Source organism: Papaver somniferum, chromosome 7 (genome assembly GCF_003573695.1).
Source record: "Papaver somniferum cultivar HN1 chromosome 7, ASM357369v1, whole genome shotgun sequence".
Classification (NCBI taxonomy): Eukaryota; Viridiplantae; Streptophyta; class Magnoliopsida; order Ranunculales; family Papaveraceae; genus Papaver; species Papaver somniferum.
In genome coordinates, this window is record NC_039364.1 from 133,087,133 (window position 1) to 133,102,037 (window position 14,905).

At 36.9% G+C, this 14,905-nt stretch overlaps 1 protein-coding gene and 1 long non-coding RNA gene across 4 annotated transcripts; both read left to right on the plus strand.

Moving 5' to 3' along the window:
• The first annotated feature begins 924 nt into the window (after positions 1-924).
• Positions 925-5,309, plus strand: LOC113298457 (transcription factor BIM2-like). Of its 2 annotated transcripts, XM_026547210.1 has the most exons (8): positions 925-1,224; positions 1,456-1,546; positions 2,015-2,084; positions 2,214-2,309; positions 2,607-2,675; positions 2,824-3,287; positions 4,067-4,190; positions 4,851-5,309. In XM_026547210.1, the coding sequence occupies exons 1-8, from the start codon at positions 1,134-1,136 to the stop codon at positions 4,962-4,964; spliced, it is 1,119 nt and encodes a 372-aa protein (XP_026402995.1). In that variant the 5' UTR covers positions 925-1,133; the 3' UTR covers positions 4,965-5,309. The 2 variants fall into 2 exon arrangements, with proteins under 2 accessions (XP_026402995.1, XP_026402996.1); XM_026547211.1 differs by lacking the exon at positions 2,607-2,675 and having other exon boundaries at positions 927-1,224.
• Positions 5,310-11,871: 6,562 nt separating this feature from the next.
• Positions 11,872-14,641, plus strand: LOC113292981. 2 transcript variants are annotated; one of them, XR_003331984.1, is made up of 8 exons: positions 11,872-12,263; positions 12,467-12,503; positions 12,622-12,678; positions 12,803-12,844; positions 12,925-13,107; positions 13,188-13,271; positions 13,486-13,635; positions 14,028-14,641. It is a non-coding gene; the product is annotated as an uncharacterized LOC113292981 (long non-coding RNA). The 2 variants fall into 2 exon arrangements; XR_003331983.1 differs by having other exon boundaries at positions 12,622-12,844.
• The last annotated feature ends 264 nt before the right edge of the window (positions 14,642-14,905 follow it).

Sequence of the window (14,905 nt, forward strand, 5' to 3'; positions counted from 1 at the left end):
TAAGGAAAGAAAGGTGAAAAAATAGGGTGATAAGGAGAATCACAAGCCCTCTGTCTCTTACCCAAAATTGAACGCACAGTATCTAATAAATCTAAGTCCTCCCCCACATCTTCTACAGAGTAAGCAAAGTAACCCACTGATGGATAATGATTGAGTGAAAATGTCTTGATCTTGTAGGACTGAGTCTGGGGAATGATAAGTTAGACAAGAGTCAATTGCCGCATCTGAGACTGTTTCTCCATCTATTTGTTCATTAATGAGAACTTTGAAATCTGATGTCAAACTTTGAGATTCTTCTTCTGAATCAGAACCCGGACCATCGTCATAAATACATTCCATAGGAAGGTTATGTTTAATAATGCACGATCCTCAATACGGCCTAGACGGTTGTCGTTGTTGCAAACTCTAAAAGACAGGTCCATATAAATGAAAAAACTAGGGATTCAGGGTGATGACCGACTTTGACTCTAGTAAAAATGCTTAAAGGTTTCTCAATATTAATATCTATCCTAACAAAAACATCTTGACCAGACACTGGAATAACATTAACAAGACAGATCCTTGTTACAAGGCTCAACTGAGTTCCTGAACTATGATATAGTCATTTTAATGGAAATGATGCAAGTTCAAAAAAAATACCCAAATTACAATTGTTTTTAAATTATTTCGTTCAATTTTTATTCTCCTGAAAATTCATGTTTAACTCTGACTATTAAAATATAATGTCCTTGTGACAAGTCAAATATGACTCAGAAGAGTCCACAATACGACTGGCTAGTTTGTCCGCCGTTTGATTGTCATTCCGTGTGTGCTCTTCATGCGCTTTTTTAAGGGATAGTGAGCTCATTAGGCTGCCCCTACGTCATCTCGCATGGGCTCACGTAATGTACCCTTAGGGCATCTGCTCTTCATTTTTTTTATATATTTTTTTATTTTTTCTTCCCCGGAGAGAAGTCTGAAAACAGTTTATCATCAGAGCGGCAATTAATCTATCTTCTTTTTTTCCCAATCACAACCACCTTCTAAACTAATTAATTCCTCGCTTTCTCGAAAGTTTGAATCTTGTGCACGTGCTTGATATTAGGGTTTGTCGGGATTTTGTGTAAAACTATCACTGAAGAGTCGGGGATTTTATGGAAGTCAAATCTAACAGGAGTCTTCATGAAGATGAAGAGGACGATGATGAAGAATTTGTCTCCAGGAAAGGAGTCTCTTCTCAAAAAGGTATTTTTTCCTGAGCGGAGTACTTCCTCTATTTCTCAAATTGTCTTTTTTAGTTGGTTCTTTGCCCTAATCTGGCAGTTTTTGCAATTATGGCTGTAAAACCTGTGAATTGTTCCTGTTGTTGGCAGTACTTTTTGTAGAATGGTGATAACCTTAGTTTTGGGATTGAACGACATTAATAATCGTTCCTTTTTTTCATTTTGCGTTTCATTTTTGTTGTAATGTTTAAAGGAGATGGGAAGAGCACTGACCAGAAAGCTAATACACCAAGATCGAAGCACTCTGCTACTGAACAGCGGAGGAGGAGCAAAATCAATGATAGGCAAGTTCGGAAATAATGCTTATCTGTAAAGACTAAAGAGTTTCTTAGGGCATTGTACATTTTATAAAGAAATTTCAGTTTTACTTTCTTTATTAACAGTGTGGGACTTGCATCTATTGACATACTCATATACCACTTCCTGTTAGGGTAATTAACTATTTGGAAGCCCTTGTATTTACTAGCGCTCCTAATTCTTTTAGCTTCTCTGTTTTAGTTCATTATGACAACTGCCTTCTGGATTATTTGTATGATGACTCTGTTATAAAGAATACTCATGGAACGAGCCTATCTTTTTGGAACGTAGTTAGTATCAATCAGCTTTCTTCTGTAGCACGTAAAAGAATGTCAATTTATTATACTTTTTCTCGTGACAGTTAAGAAAGTATGACATTTGAATTTCCCTTGACCATATCTAGTTCCCAAATCATTTCATTTAGTTGCTTAACTATCACTACACAACTCATGCAGATTTCAGATCTTAAGAGATCTGATACCACAGAATGATCAGAAGAGGGATAAAGCATCATTCTTGTTGGAGGTACAGGAAATCTTTAGATTATTCTGTTCTTATGTTGCACGACTATGTATACCGTATATGCTGTATCGTACTGCCTTTCCGTGTCATTGCAATCTCCAGAAATGATTGATTATGCATGCCCATATGCAGGTTATCGAATATGTTCAGTTCTTGCAAGAAAAGGTGCAAAAATATGAGGGAACATATCAGGGGTGGAATCAAGAGCCCGTGAAGCTGAGACCATGGGTAAATCTTAATTATTGCTCAATGTTGCACTTCACTTGTTTGAATGTGTATTTTCATTTGCCTTGCTCGGTCTTGGGGAGGTATATAGTGTTTGCACTAGTATATTTGCATGTGTGCGAGATCATCAGAACATGATTGTTAGTTTGTGGGTTTGTCAATCTTTATGTTCTGCTTGATCTTCACTGTTACTGCTCACTTGGTCTTGAATCGGGTTATTTGTTTTTACAATGTTTTAAAACTTCTTCTTCCTGTTTATCCAAGATTTTATTGATTTGATTCGTTATTTCTTACTTGAAGTGGGTGATTGGAAATGGAGTTGACGGATATTTTTTCAGAAATCTAATGCCATATGGCCTCTTCTCTCTTGTGAGGCTTTCTGTCAACCATAACAAAGCCTATGCATTTCCATCTGTAAATGATATATTATCACTCTTGATTGCCTGATACGGAATATGGACAAATGGATGCTTGATTTGGTATGATTTACTGACCATCTGGTCGTTGTTTGATTCAGAGGAACGCCCATCCACATTGTGATAGTATGATTGACCTTTCCCGAACTACAAGAAATGGCCCTGGTCCATCATTGATGTTTTCCGGCAAGTTTGATGATAATAGCATGGCTGTTGCCCCCACCATGCTCACAAACACACAAAACCCTGTAGAATCTGATCTTACCACCAGTACCGCCTATAAACAAGTGGATCACCACCTAGGGCTAGCAAACAAGGCTGTACAGCTACCGATGCCGGTGCAGACAAACATGCTGACTACTGTTGCTAGTGGTGGTGCACTTGCCCAACCTCAGCAGGGAGTTATCACCGATGTGGAAAATGTTGCATCGCAACGTCAGCCCCAGGTGTGGCAAAGTAGACCGCTTCCAGCTGAGTGTCCCATCATAACTGATATAGTGAATGAACAGGAGGAACTCGACATTGAGGGGGGTACAATCAACATTGCAGGTGTCTATTCTCAGGGGTGAGTATTCCTGTACCCCCTTTTTGGGTAGTCATGTTCAGTTCAGCATATCAGTCATTTCCTCCTCGAATGAAGCCCTCTTTTTAAGCATTTACACTCCAAATTTTGTTGGCATCAGATTGGTTTTGTTATTGCAGCTTCTTTGTCAAACGGACTGTTAAACCATAGACTAGCCTCAGCATGTTTGAAACAGTAATTTAGCACGTGTTACGAGACATTTAGATTGCGCATGTCATACACACATTTTGGTTGCTAACATTCATTTACATGAAAAATAGAGTCAGTAAGTTTAATTATGCAGCATATACTGTATAGCCAAAGTTTGCAGAACAGTATGAAGGGCAGTATAATATATGACATAAAAACCGCAACAAAAGGTGATCATGCACGTAGCACTCAAAAGATGGGTCCAGGATGCAGCTTATTTAAGTTCGATTTTATTTCTTTTCTTGATAAAGTAACCGTAACTAGCTTTATTGGTTGCCATTTCATTACTTAGACTTAGGAATGAGATGATGAAAGAACTCGTTTTAATAATGTGCTATGCCTTCTTTATGAATTTGTACTATTGCATTGTTGCATTTCCTCTTTTCGTCCTTGTTACATTGCAGCCATGTTCGACCTGTTCTTTAGTTCAGATTTCTCCTGGCACCAAGTTTAGCTCCCTCCTTGCACCAAGTTCAGCACTTATGTAGCTGCAGTTTACTTTAAACCTTCCTCTTGACGATTTGTGGCAAAACACACTCTTGCTGATAAAAGTGTGTTTCCTGTTTGAAAAGGTTGCTGAACAATTTGACACAAGCTTTACATAGTTCGGGGGTTGATCTGTCACAAGCCAGTATCTCTGTGCAAATTGATCTTGGTAAGCGAGCAATCAATAGGTTGAATGTCTCTAAAGCGAAGGTATGTCATAATCGCGTCTACTGTTTTCTCTGAAATTCTCTTGTACATTTCGAGTGAATTAGGATGAGTACCATCTAGTAGTCAAACTCGTTAGTAGCTCGGAGAAACTTTAGGCTTACCTACGATTGGGAGAAAGGGATCCAGTCTTCTTCTCTCATTCTTTGAGCCTAGGTAAAAAAAAATAATCACCTCGGGGAGAACTGAGCCAAGTACGAGTTTTTGGTAAGTCAATCTCTGGATATTCCATTTTGGGGCAAACTATTGTGAGCACCAATGTGGTTTTCGTGCTTATGTGGGCCCTTTTCATTACTTCTCTCTGAAACTAAACCACATCCTCTGGAAATTCACCTAGTTTGCAGAGCATTTCTCCTCCCATCTGAACTTCAAATATGTTGATCTTTGCTGTTTATTCTGTTTCTTGTACATAAGAGGGAATTATGGTTTTGTCAAACAGTGAGTAGACAGCCCCTTCCTCTGTCGTCAGTACAGACTGTTTTAGCAGTTGAACTTGTAGGTTGAGATTCTTAACTAACATAATAGGTTCAGATCATGCTTCTTAGCAGTTTCTTAAGGTACTCTGTAGAAGCCAAGTTTTTGTGAATACCTTTTGATCTGGTTCGAAAAGACTTGACTGAATATCTTTTTCCAATGCCTTTGTAGGATAACGAGGATCCCTCAGCCAATCGAGCAATGGGTAATTCTAGGGTTGGAAGCAGTGGTGAGGACTCGGATCAAGCCCAAAAAAGACTCAAGATAGAAAAACCACCTATATGATTTCCTGGTCCTGCATTTTTGTGATAATTTATTATTTCTTTTTTGTCTTGTCGCTCTTTTCTCTGTTCTTGTGTTGTGTGAGATATCAGTAAGTAATGTTAATCTCCTCCAAAGACTGACCCTGGAGAAGTGTTTTGTTGTACATGCTCTTCTGCTTTACACATAAATCATCATCCTCTTCACCTGTGAAGTAAACTCAATTTATTTGTAAGTTTTCGTCCTTGGAGATAAAGAGACTTCCATAGAGATATGGTGAAGCTGCTTCATTTTGAAGCCTTCCATTCTTAGAATGTGAAGTCTTTCTCTTGGTATTGTCGATTTTATAAGACAACATTATTTTGTTTACTTTTTTGAAGGTAATCTTTTTTGCTGTCTTTAGTTGGTCCCATTTTCATATATAAGCATCTAATTGGCAGTGCCACTGTGGGCTAAGGACATCAATGGATGTGGAAATCTAACTTTTAAAAAGAAACCTGTTTTGAGGCATACTCATTTTTTTTTTTGAGGCATACTCATTCATTCTACCATCTAGGGTGGGTTTATAAGGGATGTTTAAAGGTAGTGCAATTACCTATATATCCTTAAATAATTTAAATTACTAGAGTGCCCTTATTCTCAAAACCTAAAATCAGAAATCAAAATAAACTCTAAACTCAAACATCTTGGACTTCAATTCAATCAAGAAATTGATCAAGCAAAGCAAACACGAATCGAAGTGAGCGATGTAGGAGTGCGAAATCCAAATCTCAATTGGTCTTAGATGTATTTTAGAATGTATGTGTGTGTAACAAACCCATCTTGTTTTCGATTGATTTTATTTTGTTTGATCGATAGAATATGATTACAAAGAAGAAATTAGGTTTTCAGAAGATCAATTCGGCTGATCTTGGAGTATCAATTTTGAGCCGAACCTAGTGTATGATTTAGAGAAACACTATGTTCGGCTAATGCGACTTTGCTAGATTTTGTTCGAATCAGCCGAACCAAAATTCGTCAGTTACAGAGTGAAGTTCGGCTGATAACTTTTCAGCCGAACCTCAGTTTTACGAAAATATACCTAGGTTCGGCTGATAACTTGTCAGCCGAACCTAGGTATATTTTCAAAAAACGCTGAGGTTCGGCTGAAAAGTTATCAGCCGAACTGTTCATCTGGTCAGTAGATCTGGGTTTTAAAAATTTAATTTTTTGATAGATTCAACTTATAAAAAGAAATTAAACCTCGTATAGAAGTCTACCTATGATTTGAATCACACATTTTGGTCACTTCTAATCACTAAAATCTCAAAATTCAAAACCCAAGTTTTTTTTTTCACTTCTTCTTCTTCATCTCAAAATCCCAACTCTCTCACATAAATTTGATTTATCTACTAATTCACCACTAATAATTTGATTTTTAATCAATCCTTAAAATTCCTAGCTAATCAAATCTAATCATAATCATTAACACCAATTATGTAAGGGTAGTTATGCCATTATCAAAAAGGGTGGATAAGGGGTGATGTTGTTTTTTATTTAGCAACTCTATTTTGACATTATTTGGTATGCCTCAAAAAATTCAGTATGCCTCAAAATAGGTTTCTTTAAAAAACTGCTTTATCGCGCCTGCTACCTACAAGCAAGCCCAGGTGGTTGGGCAAAAATATAAAAGAACAATCTCGATGCAAGAGGAAAACCCACACCTCTTGGAGTCGTAAGGTTCCCTCAGTTGCGAGTCTAGATGGTCTAATGCGAAGGTTATTGTAGCGCAAAGTACGAACTAAAGTTAAACACGATTACACGAATGTGACATGGAGTGCAAATGTGCAATATAGGAAACAAGCTCTTAAGTGTCTAGGTGATAGGTGATTACTTTTGGTTGATGATTTAAAACAGTTAAGCGGATAAAATGTCATAGGACTAAGAGTCCGTGAACCTGATTGTTATCTATCTTTCAAGATAGATAACAAGTGATTAAACTTGTTATCTATCTTTCAAGATACAAATTCTACAAGAAACAAGTCTCGTGTTCGATTACAATTAAGTGGACGTATCTACTTAGATTGAATACGTATGAACCTGTGTAAATCCAATTATAAAGATAAACAATACAATGCGAAGAACAACACAAGATACCAGAAATTTTGTTAACGAGGAAACCCCAATAGCAGAAAAACCTCGGAACCTCGTCCAGATTGAACACCACATTGTATTAAGCCTCTACAAATACTAGCCTACTTCGTACTGGAATATAGTTGAGACAGAATCCACCCTCCAAGTTACAGTCGTGCTCCTTACGTCTCTTGAACATCGCAAGGTTTTATGCACTTGATTTCCTTAACTGACGTCCTTTACAACTTAAGAGTTGCTTCAGCCGCTATGAAGACTTTTGGTACCAATCTGCCTCTAACAGATAAGTCTATTTGATTTCCGTTTAAATCAAAGATCAAGGTGCGGAAATCTGTTAATTTGCAATAGACAAAGCTAGCAAATCTGGAACTTGCGACTTCCAAAGAGCAGCCTAGATTCTTAACCACCTCTCAAGAACAATATTCGAAAGATGAACTAAGATCAGTTTTCAGATATCTATCTTGCGGAATCACAAAGTCTGAGACGGAGAGAACTTTGCGATTACTATCTATCTTGCCTGAAAGAGATTACGAAAACCTCGATAACAAAAAAGCAAGATCAGGATTCACGAACTATAAGGGTAAAGATAGTCGTACCTGCCTTCACGAATCCCCAAAGCGAAGTCTTTTAGTCGTAGACCTAATTATGTTTCTCAGAAGAAACCTAGGTCAATAGAGAACGACTCCAGAATCATCTAAGGACACAAAGTGTCAGGGATTGATTTTTCCAGTTGAAGGAGCATCTCTATTTATAGTTTTCAAAGACCAGGGGTAGCTTACAATTCAAGTTAAGATAACTTGAGAATCAAGCTAACACTTTAGGTCTTTAAAATACAATACAAGAGTATACACATAGGTTTCATTATGGAACCGTGTATAATGATTGTTCGGCTTGGGAAGTTAGCCAAAGAACTACAAGCTATTTGATGTTCTTTTAAACACCTGAGAAATTTATCATGATACAAACACGTAAGTGTTTAAGTGATCAATGAAATCCTAGAAGTGTTTAAGAGAGTTCCAGCAATGCTAAATATATTAAATAATAAGTCTTTAAGCATCTACTAAACATTATCAGGAAAGTCGGTACAATGGTTCGTGAACCACATGACTTGTTTACGAGTTAGGGTGCCACGGTTCGTGAACCGGGTTCGCCAAACCTTCTAGCCTACCGAACACAGTTGACCACAGTTCGTGAACTGGGTTCGCCAACTGCTAGCCTATTTATTCAACTTAAAATTCAGTTCACCACGGTTCGCCAACCGGGTTCGTGAACTGTGCCCAACTGAACTTGCGGTTTGCGAACTGGTTCGTCAACCTTCCTGTATTTTTGTAACTCAGATATCTATAGTTGGCAAACCGGTTCGCCAACCATGAGTGGAAATATCAGTAAGTTCATGTTTCTCTTTTATAATGTTTGAAACATTCCCAAGTGATACAATCATTTGCATAGGAAATTTTCAATTGATCCACAAATTAATTCATAGAACTAATATTGTTGAGGACCGTTGAACATCTTATTTGCTAAATCATAATTCGAGATTTTTCACAAGACATGCTTGACTCGAAAATTATTCTTTGTAATTCTACTAGAAGTCATACGACATAGTCTTAACAGATAGAATGAGGGTATAATGAGTAAAATAGAATGGTTCAGTCTTCACATACCTGATACAAAAATTTTCCAAATGTCTTCGTCGATCTTCAGTCTTCAAGGGTAATGGAAGCTCTAGACAAGAATGGCACTTGGGATGTGGTCAAACTGCCAAAAGGAAAGAAGACAGTTGGTTGTAAATGGGTATTTACTGTGAAGTTCAAGTCTGGTGGAACAGTTGAAAGACATATGGCAAGATTAGTAGCTAAAGGCTACACTCAAACTTATGGAATTGATTATCAAGAAACCTTTGCTCATGTTGCTAAGATGAATACTATTCGTGTCTTGTCATCTTTGGCAGCAAACAAGGATTGGGTGCCTTTGCCGCCAACCATGTTTACAAACGAAGAGACAAGGCTCCTCAGGTGGCGGAATCATAACCTCCTACAGTTCCTGCTGAGACTAATTTAAGAGTTAATGAAGACGATGTTTCAGCTGATGAGTCAACAAATGTCAGAGATATCGACGCAGTTGATGAGCCCACAATTGGCAGAGATGTCAACGCAGCTGATGGGCCCACAAATGTTGAAGAAGATAGATATCCTAGTCGTATACGTAAACCTCCAACTCGATATGGGTAATCTCTGATACTCAGCTACGATTCTAACCTAGTCCAAGACTTGACTTAATAGACTAGAAATCAATATATATAGTTTTAATCACCTGACGTTGACGACAAGATTGAGATAACAAAACTTGCAGGTACAACCGAGAAATGCTCTAACATGTACATCTTTTGGAGCAGAGGCTCAACACAGAAAGAAAATAAATTTTTATCTTTCGCTTAAGCTGATGGAATACAATAATTGGACATAATAATGAGCAATAATAACTTTCAGGAAAGAAGTTTTAAAGAGTTGCAATGCAGATTTATTTGAATCAAAAAGTACACCTCTCATTTGGTGATCGTCATCTTACAAGATTTTTTCTATAAGTACTAGCAAAGACACATGCGCGATGCGCCTGCCATTCCATTGTAAAAACAAATTATAGACGCATGCCGTAGAAATTAAATTGCGCATAAAAAGAAATCGGAAGAACCTGTGGCAATTTTTGCTAGAGCCCAATCGATGTTGTTGAACAACCCTAAACCCCCAATCTGGAATCCTATGCTTGGGCTGCTCCACCAAGGGATTGGATTAAGATAAATACCTATGGTGCTTGGAATTTAAATTCTCAATATGGCGGAATAGGGTTCGTCATCAGGGTTTTCACAAATTTATTTTTGCTTAATCAACTTACCTTCTTTGATTTCATCTGAAGAAGTAGAAACCGCAACTATCAAGGATGCTTTAAAGTTCGCATGGGAGAAGAAGAAAGATCGGATCATTGTCAGAAGTGATGTGGCAGCAATAGTGCAACAAATTAATAAGAAGACGTTTTTGAGGGATCATATAACCCATTTTCGGTTTCAAGATATCAAAACCCTAATAACGAAATTTCATTCTTTATCTTTCTTGTATGTCACTCGAACTGCCAATAAAGTAGTTCGACCTGGCACAGTGGGCTAAGATTAAGAAAAGCCACGTGGTTTGGTCTGCGCCACATGTATGGCGGTTTTCATCACTATGTGATGACCAAATATAGTTAAGGGACAATTTGTAATATGTATCTTCCTTTGCTTATAAAAAAAAGGGAACGAATCCCTTAACTTAACTTTTTGACTTAGAACGTCTCCAATAGAGGGTCAAGTTTTTTGTTTTTAATGACACGTAGGATTTTAAACCCCCAATTAACATAAATCCATCTCCAATGGTTGGATCCTACTCCCTCCGTCCCACTATTAAGTGACCTATTTGATTTTAGATTTTGTCCCACTAATAAGTGACCTATATCACTAAACAAGGAGATCTTTCTAAAATTATCCTTTTAGTTAATTATAAAAAATATAAGAAACATGCATAATTTGATAGGCATGTTTATATTCGTTATGTAGGTGTTTTAAAATGCTTTTCAATGATATGAAGTTTGCGAACATCCGTGGAGTAGTTTGAGAGATAAATCATTTCTATATTTCACTAGTTATTATCCATAAGGGTATAATTGTAAAAAATGCTTAAAAGTACTATTTTCCTTGCTTGACTTAAAAATTGTGCAAACTTAAACTAGGTCACTTAATAGTGGGAAGGAGGGAGTACAAACTAGGAGGGACGGGAAAATAAATATGAAGATGTTAAAGAAAGTCTTATTTACACCTTCACTTGAACCTCCACGTCATATTTTCAACTATTTTATTTTTTTAGAAGTTAGTTAAAATAATGATAAACGGTTAAGATTTTATCATATTAAATATTCAAAAGATCAAACCCTTCACTATTGGAGATAGTTTTTTAACCATGGGGTCCTATATTTACTAAATGTGTATAATCTCTTAAACAAAAGTCTTAATTAGACTTCCGCGGAGGATTTTTTACACCCACTATTGGAGATGCTCTTAATTTTTCACTTAAGTTTCTTTCCATTGATCATTCTATATCCAACCGTTCCATGTATTAGACTTAATACAGTTGAAATTTTGTTTAGTTCGGCTTAAGCCAAGCCGACAAATGCCTGTTTACCAAAAATATTTTGGAAAATATATCAATATATTTGGTTTATTATCTTACCTAGTTTGTTAGGAAACATCAAAAACAGACAAATAGTTTCATCAAAACCTAATTAAATGCAGAAATATGGATTTCACGGCTAATGCACACGATGATTGGAAAAAGGAAGATGATCATGGTGTTATAAGAAATAAAGATGTTAATAATCAATCCATAATATGAGGGATTTATCAGAAGGCAGAGTTTTAATCTATGTTAGCTTTAATTTATGAATTACATAGTAGCTTCTGCGTTTAAGATCACAAATTGAATTATCTAACATTACAAAGAGTGGGGGAAAGCAATGATTCAGAACATGGATGCTTAGATGCTTCTGAAGTAGTCAATGGGGGAGAATATTTTACTTGATTTACGTCACAGAATATAGTTTCTAAGATATCAAACCCTTTAAACCCCCAAGTCATATAAGGCTCCACGTCGCGCGGTGAAAATACCCATCCTTGGATAAGCGTCCCCGCTCCCTTGAAAATTCTACATTCCACTTTTCCTCAAATTATATGAATGTAACACTAAATAACTTTTCCGGTTGAAAAAAACGGGAGAAACACCAGAGAAAAAAAAAGATATAGACTTTCTCTTCCACGCCGAGAAGAGAAAACGCAGGAAAACTAAATCCCTAAAACACACAATAATGTTTGATCAAGCAAAACACAAGCTTGCAAGTAGCAATAGGCTTTCTCTTTTACTCAACAAGAGATTCTATATGCAGATGAGATGTTACAGGACTCACACAGGCAATAAGATATCAGTTATCAGACTCATTCTTCTCTTTTTGTTAACAAGAATAAGATATCAGTTATGGTTTTAGTTTTCTTAACAATTTTAGTTGTTCTTTTTTCATCATATACGATTCATAATTTGTTTGTAAACCCTCACCCTAATGTGCTTGATTTTATTTTCCTGGTATGTTATCGCTCAAAAGGATATGTAATCAAAGGTTCGTAAACCCTAACCCTAACCCTAACCCTAACCCTAACCCTAATGTGTTTGATTTTATTTTCAAGGTACGCTATTCGCTCAAAAGGGATTTCGATTATGATTTTAATCACATACGATTCTGATTTTGTTTGTTGGTAAACCGTAACCCTAATTTCGTTTCTCCTGTTCTCCTTTTTTATGTGACTACGATGAAAATTTTAGCACACAAAAATCAGAAAGGGATTTCGATGCTGCTAAGGTAACAAATCAAGACCCATTATGCTGCAAGTTGATATTAGAACTCTGACCCTTTTGTTTATGTCTCTTTGATTCTCTGAATCTATCAACCCTAACCCTTTTGTTTTTTTTCTCCCTAGTCGGTTGCTGATCAAAGGAGTTCTAATTTTCAAAGAGGTCAATTTCTCGAGTTTCAGGTAGTTTCCATTACCTGTGAAGCTCTTAAATTATGTGTGTTGATTGCGTTTCTCATGGTTTTCATTTGCAAATGGAAATTCCCAAATCTAATTCTGCTAAACTAATTCAATATTTTAATCGGAGACAACGGGGTGGGAGAGGAAGGCGGAGACAATGACAATAATGGTAAGTGTAATTAAAGTATTTTAAATTTAAATTATGCAATGTTATGTGTAGTGGCTTATTTACACAGTGTCTTTAACCAGTAAATGATGGGCATTCCAACGGGGGGACAAGGAGGCGGTAAGAACGGAACATAGTAAGCATTTTCAAGAATGCTAATTTTTCCAAGTGTTGCCACGGTGCATGTTATGTGTAGTGGCTTAATTCAGTATGTTAACCGGAGACAACGGGGGTGGGAGAGGAAGGCAGAGACAATGACAATCATGGTAAGTGTAATTAAAGTCTTTTAAATTTAAATTATGCAGCGTTATGTGTAGTGGCTTATTTACATAGTGTCTTTAACCAGTAAATGATGAGCATTCCAACCGGGGACAAGGAGGCGGGCAGAACGGAACATAGTAAGCATTTCCAAGAATGCTAATTTTTTGAGGTGCTGCCACGATGCATGAAAAGAATCGTTTGTTAATTATTACTCACATGTAGGCCATGCCACAAAAATGACCAGCAAACAATTATTCCAGGTGCTGCCATGGCGAAACAAAAATGGATTTTAGATGTGCATTAATTTCCTGACCCTAACAGAAATCCACATAAGCAAAACAGTTTTTTGTTATCACGATTACAATGATCGTTATTGCTTGCAGCTTGGCAACACTGCGCATGCATTGCAAAAAGGACAAGCTTCACAGACGAATGCTATTATATAAGATATCCTGCTTGCAGCCAGGAGTTCACAGCGACGGCAAGTTCGCTTTTAGTCTAGCGTGTCACACAGATTGCATGAAGAAGCCAAGGTAAATGAGCCCCTACTAATTTCAACCAAGCTTGGTTGTTTCTGAAACTAATGCAGCTAACTTGGGTATACAAAATTTAGTTGATTTTTCTATACAAATTCTGTTTTACCCAAAAATTTCAATCGGCGGGTAATTACAGACATATATGGTCAAGCTAATGTTTACTGATTTATTGGTAGGTAAACGCAAAATAGTATTGGAGTTACTAAATCACGCGCGTTATTTTGTTGTTCTATGACCTACAACAAGATTCACGTTTTTGGGCTGAAAAAGAAAAACCTAACTTTTTATTTATTCAAACCCTCTTTGTATGGTAGTAACTTAGCTTAACTGTAAATTATTTTACTAGAGGTTCTTTGGTCTTTCAACTAATCATCTTTTGTTCTTTGTAGTTCGTGAGGACTTCTATATGAAGTAAGCTTGAAGTAACGCTTGAATTGTATAAAAAGACAAAAGGTGAACATTCTTTTATGGGAGTTTTAGTTCTGATTACTTGTATTTACCGGGGAAACTGAAGGAGATGGGAGTGGTTTTCCAGCAGCAGCGACATCTGGTGGTGGTGGTTATGATTTTGGTGTTGACCCAAACATAGCACTCGGTCCTGAATTGGATGTATCATTGCCTATCAGAAAGTGCACACTAAATGTTGGCATCAGGTTGGGCTTATGTTTTCATTCTTCAAGAAAAAAGCATAAAAGCTTATCAAGGTAAAGCTGCAAACGAGGTTACTTAATAAGTATTTGGTATTGCAAGTTAGGGTATATGTGCATATGAAGCAGGGTGTTAGGTACACATACACTCTTCTTTTGGTATCCCCTTGAGAGTTATTCCACTATTATTTTTTAAATATTTGTTGTCTTAGCTCAAATGGCAGAGCACATGGTATTCATCCATGTAGTTGTGGGTTCAACTCCCACAGATGGAATGGTCATATGTAGTTACTAGGTGTAATATCACGCATAATGCTGAGATGGTAATTTTAAGTCACGGATCAGTTTTGTCGTGCTGCTCATGAGTTCCGTTAAAAGGTATTACTGTTGTTGATGGTGGTTTTTAGCTTAGGGTTAAAATCGTAAAACCTTACATCTGACATGACGTCACTAACGTACTTATTGAATCATCCAACATGCCTACGTAAGAATTACCAGGGTACCTTTTTTTTATGCATGTGTCATGTTCCATGGAAGAACCCTTAGTATTGACCGACATCACCTTCATACCAAACCCTAATTCTCACGCCATCGTGCCAATGGCAAATCATGTCAGCCAC

What these genes read in the sequence shown, in the direction of transcription:
- LOC113298457 (XM_026547210.1), top strand. Translation starts at nt 1,134, where the DNA reads ATGGAAGTCAAATCTAACAGGAGTCTTCATGAAGATGAAGAGGACGAT. An exon ending in CATATGGCCTCTTCTCTCTT is followed by an intron (nt 2,676 to 2,823) that starts GTGAGGCTTTCT and finishes TGTTTGATTCAG; the next exon opens with AGGAACGCCCATCCACATTG. An exon ending in TGAATGTCTCTAAAGCGAAG is followed by an intron (nt 4,191 to 4,850) that starts GTATGTCATAAT and finishes ATGCCTTTGTAG; the next exon opens with GATAACGAGGATCCCTCAGC.